Here is an 11300-nt window from a genome sequence, read left to right on the forward strand (position 1 = left end):
CATTTTAATTGCATCCAATTCAGAGAAGAACTGCAAAGACATATCATTGGCATTGCTGACTCACTTAGCTGAGACAGGTAACAAGGCCTCACTTTCAAAGCTACAGTGGGTAAAGACAGAAGTGAAATTTTTAGGACATCTGCTTAGTGCAGCAGGGAAAAGCATACATCCAGAGAGGAAAACAGCTATTTTGGCAGCACCTAGGCCAGTGACAAAGAAACACATGATGCAATTCCTAGGGTTGCTAAATTTCTGTCGATCGTGGATGCCCCATTACTCTGAAATTGCGCAGCCATTATTAGATATGATGTACAGTAAACCTTTAGCTATGTCAGAAAGTTTAAGTTGGACCCCTGACGGGGAGCAAGCTTTGTGCACGCTGAAACAGATGCTGACAGGAGCATCGGTTCTAGGGCTTCCAGATTATAACAAGCCTTTTGTTCAAACAGTTGACTGTAAAGGACATTTTATGACATCTATGTTAGCACAAAAATGTGGAGGTGGCATGAAGCCAGTAGCTTATTATTCTAAGAGGCTGGATCCTGTGGCTTGTGCCTTACCTCACTGTGTGCGATCTGTGTGTGCAGCCGCTGAAGCCGTAAAGTGTTCTGGTGAAATTGTTTTGTTTCACCCTTTGACCCTGCTGGTTCCACATGAGGTTGATGTTTTATTGCTGCAGACTAAAATGACATTTTTGTCACCTGCCAGACACTTGTCTTTAATGTCACTGTTGCTCTCCCAGCCACACATAACTATTAAGCGGTGTACTACTTTGAATCCCTCTACATTGTTGCCCACAGAGGAGGAGGGTACACCACATGTGTGTAGTGAGCATGTGGAAACACAGTGTAAACCTAGAAGTGATTTAACGGACATACCACTCACTGAGGGCAAAGTTTGGTTTGTTGACGGTTCCAGTTTTAAAACAGCAGAGGGAAAGACTAAAACAGGCTTTGCTGTTGTGGATGATGTGCAGGTCATCCGTGCTGGGCAGTTATCACATTCCATGTCTGCCCAAGCAGCTGAGATAGTGGCTCTGACAGAAGCCTGCAAAGCAGCTGAAGGGCAGGCAGTGACTATATATACAGACAGTCAGTATGCATATGCTACACTTCATTTCTTTGCCTCTCAGTGGTCAAGACGAGGCATGACAACATCAACAGGTAAACCTGTGGAGCATGCGACATTGTTGCAGGCCCTGTTGAAAGCAGTCTTACTGCCTAGTAAAGTTGCAGTTTGCAAATGTGCAGCACATACACGTGGCACTGACCCCATTGTACTAGGCAACGCCTTTGCAGACAAAATTGCAAAGGAAGCAGCCCTTGGAACACATGGGGTTCATATTCTGGCGGCACAGGAGCAAACTATGCCCATCACACATGATGTGTTAGCAGACATGCAGTCACACTCACCTCCAGCTGAGAAGCAGCTGTGGCTCACTAAAGGAGCAAGCCTGCGAGGTGACATTTACTATCTTTGCGACAAACCTATATTGCCTAAAAACGTATATAGGACTGCTGCAATTTTGAGTCATGGACTCTGCCACGTCTCGACAACTCAAATGGTAGCAGCAGTTGAACGGCAGTTTTTCACACTGGGATTCAATGCTTATTCAAAACATTTTTGTAAAGCATGTTTAATATGTTGTAAACATAATGCTCAGGGAAACCTCAGACCTAGGAGAGGAAAGTTTCCCAGACCCAGCTACCCATTTGAAGTAATCCATATGGATTTCATTGAGTTGTCTAACTGTAACACCTACAGGTACTGCCTGGTGATTGTGTGCCCGTTCTCAAAGTGGGTAGAAGTTGTCCCCACTAAGAAAGCAGATGCTATTTCAGTGGCTAAAGTAATATCGTTAGCTTCATAGCATAATTGCCTAAGTCATTTGACTAAGTCAATGACTTAGGCACTTATGCTATGAAGCTAACGATATGCAAAAATGTGATCCCAGAGCATGGGATCCCCCAGACTATTTACAGTGACAATGGTCCTCATTTTGTAAATGAAGTAATTGAGAAAATGTCACAACATCTGGGGATAACGCTGAAAACGCACTGCTCATATCACCCCCAGAGTGCGGGGCTGGTTGAAAGGACTAATGGCACAGTAAAGCTGAGACTCAGGAAAACAATGGAGGAAACAGGCAGAACATGGGTAGACTGCATTGAGCTAGTGAAAATGTATATGAGAATCACACCAACTGATAATGGCCTAACGCCTTTTGAAATAATATATGGCAGGCCATTTAGAGTTCCAGTGTTCTGTAATGATAATGATAAAGCAGAAGAAGAAAACACACTAGCAGACTGGATGATTAAAATGCTGAAAAGCAAAGAAGTCATGAGTGCAAATAATCTGCCAGATGATTCTGTTTCTGTACAGGAAGAACGTCTGAAGCCAGGGGACTGGGTACTGATAAAGGTCATAAAGAGGAAGTGCTGGTCGAAGCCACGGTGGGACGGACCATACCAGGCTCTGCTGACAACACCAACAGCTGTGGAAATTGCAGAACGACCCACCTGGATACACCAAAGCCACTGCAAGAAGGTGACACACATCCAGGCCAGCTTGGAGTAAGTGGCAGGAAGACCGGGAACAAAGGGGGGGGAAAGCCTCCAGGGCCCCTCGTCTCAATCCGGTGAAGAAACCAACTGAGCCACAGGTACTCATCAGAATGGCTGGTAAAGTGTCGTCTACCCTGCTGGGTGTAATGGCTTTGATGTCATCATGGTCAGCTGTGGAGACCCTGTATGTCCAAGGAAACCACACCCAATACCCTCATGGCTATTCTACAAACTTTTGGTGGCAGTTTATGAATACAACTGCCCACTTGAACAATAGGACAGACTGCTATGTGTGTGCTCATATGCCGTTATCCGCATATACATCTGGACTGTGGCCGTACAGCATATCAAAGGACAGGAGTTGGTGTCTGTTGGGCTTAGCAACTCATCCTGGCAACAGAGTCCTCTGGTCCCAGGCCAATTACAGTACACCTCTGAACATCACCTGGAGTAAGTCGCCACTTCTAAACATGAATTGTTCTGAGCAAACTGACTTATTGGCCTGGCCTCAAGTGTCAGACCCACTGCCAGACATAATATTGCTGAACAAGCTGAATACAGCCCAATTGCCGTTGTGTGTGATGAACAATGGATCATTGTCAGTGGGGGAGTTGCCGCTTCACTTATGTGGATACATATACACCTACTGCCCTCCAGAGGATGAGAGCAGGTGTATGAAATGCTTGACCGATGCAAAGTGCGCTGAGAACTTGACATTAAGGAGGACTGAATGCAAGTCCAACCGGGCTTACAGGATACCAGTAAAGGCAAAGAGTCAGAAGTGGACAGGATGTTCAAGGACGGTGCCGAGCAGCAAAGGAACAAGAGTTTTGGCTGATTGGTATTTCCTGTGTGGACATAAAGCCTATCTATCACTCCCTGAGGGATGGGGAGGATTGTGTGCCGTGGTGAAATTATCCAATCATGTCTTCTTCATGGATAGAGTTGAACATCACCCTAGCAACCGACAGAAGCGTGAGGTGAATTTAGCCTCACCTGACTCGTTTGGAGTGACAGTAGACACTGGAGTGCCGCGAGAATTCCGCATTTGGAGTGGAGGAGCTAAATTCTTCCAAAGTTTGATCCCAAACATTGGAGTTGCAGAGGTGCGGGATCATGTGGAGATCAACCGATATGCCCTACTGCGACACATTAATCTCACTAAGACTCTGGGAACAGCCTTAGCGGAGGAGCAACAGGCCATCAGAACGATGGTACTGCAGAACAGGCTGACCCTAGACTTGATAACAGCATCACAAGGAGGTGTGTGTAAACTGATTGGAGAGACGTGTTGTACGTTTATTCCGGATGGATATACGACTGGAGGAGACATCTATGAGGCACTGCAAAACTTGACTGCTCTGCAGAAATATGTGGCAGACCACACATCAGGAGACGCGTCACAAGGCTGGATAGCCTGGTTGACATCTGGACCATGGTGGAATATGTTCTTAAAGTTTTTGACTCCCATTCTTACATTATTGGCATTGCTTTGCTTGTTTACAGGTTGCATTTTGCCATGTGTAAGATCGATGGTGAATAAAATGATTGCTAACACCTTTACCAATTACATACTGTTGCAGCAGAGTGACATGGATACTAAGGCTGATATGTGTGTATGAAATGAAGCCTGCACTGAAAATGTTGACAAGTGGTGTAGAGCTGAAGATATATATGCGCCGTATAGCCTTAAAAAATGACAATACAGGGTGGTGATGATGGGTTTAGATTTTATTATTGTCATTTGTATTAGGAAACATTTAACCATATATGCTTAGAGGTGTATAATCAATTGTGTAGTGATAAGTTGTGTAGTGATAAGTTGTGTGATCTTTAACAGGCTACAGAGGCTTGGTGTGTATTCCACACTAGAATGCACACCTACATCCTGGGAGCATGGGAAGAGGTCGCATCTTGTCTTAATTGTTTTATGGTAGGATTAACGTAGCTACGTCTGTTCTAGTCTAAGTGCTTTTCTGTTTAGATGAACTGCTGGACTTCCTTACCGGGGGGGTCTAGTCTACCCTCTTCCTGACCAAGGATGTTATATGACCCTTTTGACACACACACACACACACACACACACACACACACACACACACACACACACACACACACACACACAGTATTCTTTGTTCACATGTATACCTATGTAAGATGTTATATGTTAATGACCCTATGCATATTCATGTAACCACAATAAAAGGAGTGCTGTGGGGAAACCTGGCTGAGAGTCTGACAGTGGTCAAGTGGTGGAACGACGCTTGGCTCCAGCCAGGTCTCCCTCATGCATGAGTAACCAGAGAACTTTGGTGCCTTGAGTCTTGCTTTTTGCTGCGTAGCAGATTGTCCTTAACGTTCCAGCGAATAGGTTTATGCTACAAACCTATCAGAGATGTTTGATGTTTCTGTTTTTCTGAAACCACCTGAAAGAAAAACTATTTTTCTTGCTTTATGTAGTGTGGAAGTTTTTAATGTTTCTTCATCTGTGATGTTCTTGAATGTGTTCACGTGAAGATGGTACAAATAAACTGTCCTTTCAGCTTTAGCTCCTAATTTATTCATTATTTATGGATGTAGCACAGCAGCCGTCTCTTGATTAACACATGGAGGGCTCGGGATCTGATGGTGTCGTCTCCCTAATTTGCCCACTCAGTAAATCTCACTCATGGCCAAGAAATTGAAATAAACCTTGTTTCCCTGCTGGATAGTGATCCACTGTAACTCTGCTCCTCCTTCCTGTTTAGGATTTCTGTGGCTGAAGTAAAATTCCCTCCATCCATCACTTATCCCAGCTAACCCAAAGTGAAATAAAGTTTTGCTCGTCTTAAAAAAGCATTACAATAATGGGCATTACCAATGCAAACTGAATGATACAGAAGATGAAAGAAGAGACTTTGATCAGTTAATAAAGCTCATGATCTGGATTCATTGTGGCTGCTACACAGATACTTCTGGGTCACTTCTCTCAGTTAGGAACCTTCCTCACCAAACTGACTGTTGGACCACACCCCTGGTTTCATGAGAAATTGTTTCAGCCACGATTTCTCTTCCTGTATTTCAGAGTAAAGACTGAAGTGACAAATGGAAGCATGTTTAAAAACACAATGTGAGAGAGACGTTGAGGTCCTTAGAAGTTACCCTGGGTTTTTCTGTCACCCTGCTAGATGTTACACACCTTGTTATTGGACTGGTTTCTACTGCTGGACTACTCCTGCGGAGAGTAACAATACTCTTACTAATTAGCTCCCTTTCACACCTTTGGGGATATTTATTTTTGTGTTTGCAGCGCTGTGAGCCAGAACAGCGAGAGAAAAATCTGCAACAGCGACGAGCCGAATGCTTACGTGAATCGCAGCAGCTGCACATGTGCTACGCTGAATTAGAGGATATCTTTGCTCTGGATTTCTATTTCTACTTTTTCATTTCTATATGATTCTTCTTGCATCTAAACAAAGATGATTCAATTTGCTAAATGTTGATGGCTCTTCGTGCTCAGGTGTAAATGAGACGTAATATTTGCTCTTGGTTTGGTTCTCCTGTACAGAAACTTGCAGTACAACAGAAACCTAAAAACATTATTTGTAGTTGTTATTCTTAGTTGTTCTGCTGCCTAAATACCACAGGGTCTGATTATGAAGTTATTGAGCTGCACATACTTTACGACCTGCTTAAGTTCGAGGTCACAGCGTCTGTAGAGCAGCTGGAACATAATGAAGTCTACAAGGTTAAAGTTTTCTCTTCAGTTATTGTTCTTTCTGCTGCTTGGTTTGATGGATCTGAGAGCTTTTGTTTTTATTATTGTTATTATAATTATCATTAATATTTTACTCTCTAGAAGCTTTAAAATAGTGTTTGTGTTTGAAAAAATTGATTTAAGAATTGAACAGAAACATCTGTCCTTCTGAAAATCGCCCAAAGGCACGGAGACAAAGTCAAAGGATGCAACCTGTAACTTTCTCTTCCTTCATGTCAGGACCATCATCCATGATTTATATAAAATGCATATAGCAACAGTAGCACTTTAGTTTGGACTTTATGATTTCTGTAACTGGAAAATATTATTTTGTTTAAAGACAGAAGTGACCGCATAGTTGCAACATCAAAGGGAAATATTAATTAATTAGCATCAAGTATATTTGTTGCTTAAGCGTTTGCACTATAACTTAAGTAGGATTATAACTTTTAAGGAAGGAAAGATTTCAGATATTCAGTTCACTGTTTCAGTTATTTTATATGAAATTAAAACATTTACGTTGGTCAAATATGATGCTCTAAATCAAATAAAAGTTTGAAAATAAATGATGTATTTTTAAATGCTGCAACAAATGTTCACAAAAAGTAACTATAATTAAAACCAGTTAAACAAAATCAAATGTTTGAATCATGCTTAACCAAATGCCAGGCTGGAGAGCTGAACCTAAAGTATACGTAGAAAGATTTCAACATCTGAGCAGTTTTTAATGTTTTTATCACATATAAATGTCACAGCAGTGGGTCCTGGCCCAATGCTTTGTGTTTTTGGTTTTCTTTGACTCTTGTTTTTCTTGGTTTTTGTTCTTCTTATTTATCAGGCTCTCAGTAATCTTAGTTCTCCCTCCCTCAGTGTTCATTTCAGCCTGTGTTTAGTTTCTGTTCCCATGTCCCACGTTTCATCGTTTCATGTCGAGTCAGCCCTGTCTCTCTGTTTCCTGTGTCTCCCCAGTCAGCCCCGCCTCCCTCGGGCACTCATGTGTGATACAGAGTAATAAACCTGACTACATTTGCTGCACTCTCTTTATTACCTGTTACTTTAAAATTCATACACTAATTATGTCTGCCCATCTCTCTAATGTGAAGGTCAAAGGTCAACATCCCAGTGACATAAGAATAATCCCAAAGGGGCAAAGGCAGCGGTTAATTTAGCACATTTAGCATTAAGGGTACAGCAAGGATATACTTTTACTTATTGTGGCAGGGGTGTGGTCTCTGGCCTGCTGCAGTGGAGGCTGGTGGCGGGACATTGGACGGCACAGGTGAGGGTGATGGAGCTCATGACTCTCCCCTTTATAGTGACGGAGGAGACTGGCGTGGGGGAAGCGTGTAGTGGAGGAAGCCGAGGAGAGAGCTGGTTTCTGGCTACAAAGATGGCGTCAAACCAGAAAAGATTGCTCGTGGTCAAATAATGTGTCAATCACCTGTGAATCAAACTGTGTGTGGCTCAGTTCATGTCACAGTGTTGTTTAGTATATCTTCACTTGTCTCACTCTCCTTCTGTTCTGTCCATCAGGACGATCCTCAGCGCTTACACAGATCCTCCATCGATGTTTTGGATCCAATCAGTGATCAGTTCTACGAGGAGGCCTGGATGTTCACCAGCGCTCGCTACACCTCCATCTACCAGAAGGTGAGTGTACTCCTTTGTACTCAGATTAACATTTTATTTCTTAAAATACATTTTCATATATGAGCTTTCTATTATTTCATGGCCATTTAATCAATATTAAAATTACAAGCATATCAACAAAGGTGAAGCTGTTTTTTTCCACTTGCTGTCACACAGTCATGGAGGAATACAATAAATACATAATCAGTCATAGATCCTGAACAATGACATTAAAAGAAAGTCTGTGGCTCTAAAAACTAAACAGTATAAAGACATGCTCCAAGCTGCTGTTTCTCTCCTACTCCTCTAGGTTTTCCACTGTCGGCCATCCAGCGATGCTGGAGGGCTACCTGGCCAATGCTGGCCTACACAAAGAGGTCCCGGCTCGGAGGAGCTGAAGAAGATCCTTGCCTTCCTCGTCAGTTTCCTCTTCAGTTCCTATCCCAACAAAACCTTCTTGCACCTATTAGCTCCAAAGAGGCTATGGTGCCCGTGGAGGTCTGGACCTGAGGCCTGTGCTCATCACGTGGATAGAAAACACTCTGACACCATTCTGGAGGTCTGATGGGACTCTGACCAAAACACAGATGAAATAAAACTTGTGGCTGGAGCTTTTAAAATGACTTTTTCACCTCATAGATTAATGCTCATGATTGCATGTTAGCAAGACAGCATCTCCCCAAGGTGAAACTCTCAGGAGACATTTACTCTTAAACTGTAATCTGGTTGAGACTACTTGAGGAGATCTTAGTAGCGAGTATGTGGATTTAGTCTCTTCACCAACAGCAGACAGACCCATGCCAAGAAAGCAGACATGTTCTCAAAGAAAGCCGAGAGCAGAGATTGGAAAAAGCTAAAAAGAAAAAGCTGCAGCTTCAGACGACTATCTGCCTGTAAGGCTGAAAAAGTCCAGTTACGCTCTATTTTGGAAAAGCTCCCAGTTTTGGTAACCTGGACTTTTATTTCCCCTCTTCTGCTACAGATGTTGACTGTGACCTCAGAGGCCAACTGGACCACACAGCTGCAGCAGGAGTGAGGGAGAGGAGTCTTCATCCAGCTTCAAAGAAAACATCCAGGTAAAGTGACGTGGATCAGCGGATAAAGTCGTCTCCACTTTCAAAGGAGATCCTCTGAGAGAGAGACTCTCTGAGCCATTTTAGCCTCAAATTATAGGACTTTATAGTACAGCAACACTTTTAAAGGACAAAAATAAGATAAACTGTGACTGTAATACAAACAAAGTATTGCATGTGTTTTTAAAAGTGTTCCTCCGATGGGCAGGATATCACTATTAGACTGTCCCACCAGCCAACTTCAACAAGATACCACAGCAGCATTCAGTGATCAGCACAGATGTTCCTCTAACACTCAGCATCTGATCCCTGTTGGTCTGTGTGCTTCTGCTTTTGCTCAGTTAGAAACCCTGCAGCAACCCGACCCAAAACTGTGTCTTCTTGTTGGCCTCAACGTTGAAGTGTCAAACGTCCAACATCTGGAAAGGAAACCACGCCAGTGTACTGTGATGTTTCACCAACATGTGGCAGACGCTGGTCCTGCCTTTCATGCTGACATCAGCAGAGAGCCCCGCCTACCTCAAAGCCTCCCCTGTCATGTATTGATCAGGATGATTATGAAGATGAGCGAGTGCAAATAAGACTGTAAAAGTCCACGAGCAGAATGTTTGGATGCTTTCTAATGATTCATGAATATCATGAGAGTGTTTGTGTGTTTTGTCTTTGCTGACGTTTGTTACTAACAAAGACAATTTACGCTCTGTGTGTGTTTTCATCCTTACCAGCCGCACTCTAACTGCAATGAAGGAAACAAACTGTAGAAATGGTCGACTCAGTGACTTCATAAAATATTGAAGTGGTTCAGGTAGAGCCAGTTTTTAAATGACCATGAACACTGAGCGTATTGTATCTGTACAGCATGTTTTTCTATTAGACAGATTTGTAACAGAGGCCTTGCTCTCAGTAAGTTTGAAATCCTTTTCTGATTTATTTTGTAATCTCTGATCTTTGTGTATCCTGCTCAGTTTGCGTGCTGCCTGTAGGAGTTTCTGTCTTTGTATTTGAAGATAATTCATTGAATATACTCAGCTGCTTCCCTTTGGTGCCTCACACATCACTGAAGTTTTTCAGTGTCCAGTTATTTGTTTTTAATAGCTGTTTGAATTCTCTGTATGTTTGACCCTGTAGACTGTTTAATGGACTGCTCGTCTTCCTGTTTGTAACCACTGCCTGTTTAGGACTAAAGATTTGGATTTTTGACTTTAACACAGCCTCTGCGTGTCGTCCCTTTGTGTCCTCGTCCTCTGTGTCACAGATGTTTCCATGATAATAACACAGCTTTCCCACAGTGGCTTGCAGCAGCATTTATTCACAGCACATTTGAGAAAGGTTCAGATTAACTCGATGAGTTTATATTCAGAATGATTCTGACAGTGGGCCACTGTGAATTGTGATCTTTCATCAGCTCAATGTTTAAGTTCAGTATTTCAAAGCAGGAGCTATGAACAGTCATCATGTTGGCATTAGAATTATTATTATTAATCATTATTAATAATGTCGTTACTCATGTATAACTTTGATTAGTATACATGAATTTTATCAATAGTAAAAATAATGAATAATTCATGTATAACTTTTATTGTGTTTTGTATATTAATTATATTTAAATAGAGATGTTGACCCTGTCTCTACAGTAGCATCAGTGTAACATACATTATTGGTCCAAGCTGTCATAAATGGGGAGCCTGATCCTTTATTATGAAAACATGACGAGTATTTTTCTTGTCAGTTGGGAAGAAGTTGGTCTTTTTTTCCTTCTTTTTGCTCAGTTTGTCTTTTCTTTGATAATTGAAACTCTGATCAAACCTACTCATGTTCACAGCATGTAAAAGCAGCTGACAGTCCGTGGCATTGTTGTTTGTAGAGGTGCAGTGTAGTGGGAGCATAAATCAAAAGAAAACAGTAACATTTATGTAATAAAACATCTGAATGAAAATGAACAGGCCCTTTATGAACTTCAAAGGGATCTGAAAACAACACTTTTTAAAAGAGTATCTTGGGGTGTAGGTGGTCAAAATAGAAAACTGAGCTGAGACTCTAAGTTCAATCCATCCATTGGTTTTTACTTAGGAGGAAGAAATGTCAGGCTGGTGCAGGCTGGTTAGGTGCATGTGGTTATCTTTACCTAAATGAGTTCACTTTGTGGCTGCCAGGTTGGGCAGAAGTACCTGTCCCCTGTTAGGCTTAGCAAGGTTCTCCAGGAGTTTCTCCATGGGTAGAGCTTCTAGCTCCTCCAGCACATCTGTGGCCGTGCAGGCTGCCACTTTCTTGGTTGCTCTTTTTACCCCACCTATT

At 42.3% G+C, this 11300-nt stretch overlaps 1 protein-coding gene across 4 annotated transcripts; it reads left to right on the plus strand.

Annotated features, from left to right (window-relative positions):
• Window positions 1–7710: 7710 nt before the first annotated feature.
• Window positions 7711–10211, plus strand: LOC308398889 (phospholipase D1-like). 4 transcript variants are annotated; one of them, XR_013972032.1, is made up of 4 exons: window positions 7711–7953; window positions 8243–8825; window positions 8915–9008; window positions 9347–10211. XR_013972032.1 is itself a non-coding variant. In XM_080885756.1 (4 exons), exons 1-3 carry the CDS (start codon window positions 7732–7734, stop codon window positions 8966–8968), a joined length of 525 nt encoding a protein of 174 aa, XP_080741882.1. In that variant the 5' UTR covers window positions 7711–7731; the 3' UTR covers window positions 8969–9008; window positions 9347–10211. The 4 variants fall into 4 exon arrangements, 2 of the variants coding, with proteins under 2 accessions (XP_080741882.1, XP_080741883.1); XR_013972033.1 differs by having other exon boundaries at window positions 9351–10211; XM_080885756.1 differs by having other exon boundaries at window positions 8243–8491.
• The last annotated feature ends 1089 nt before the right edge of the window (window positions 10212–11300 follow it).

Source organism: Rhamphochromis sp. 'chilingali' (genome assembly GCF_963969265.1).
Source record: "Rhamphochromis sp. 'chilingali' genome assembly, chromosome: 1".
Taxonomy (NCBI): Eukaryota; Metazoa; Chordata; class Actinopteri; order Cichliformes; family Cichlidae; genus Rhamphochromis; species Rhamphochromis sp. 'chilingali'.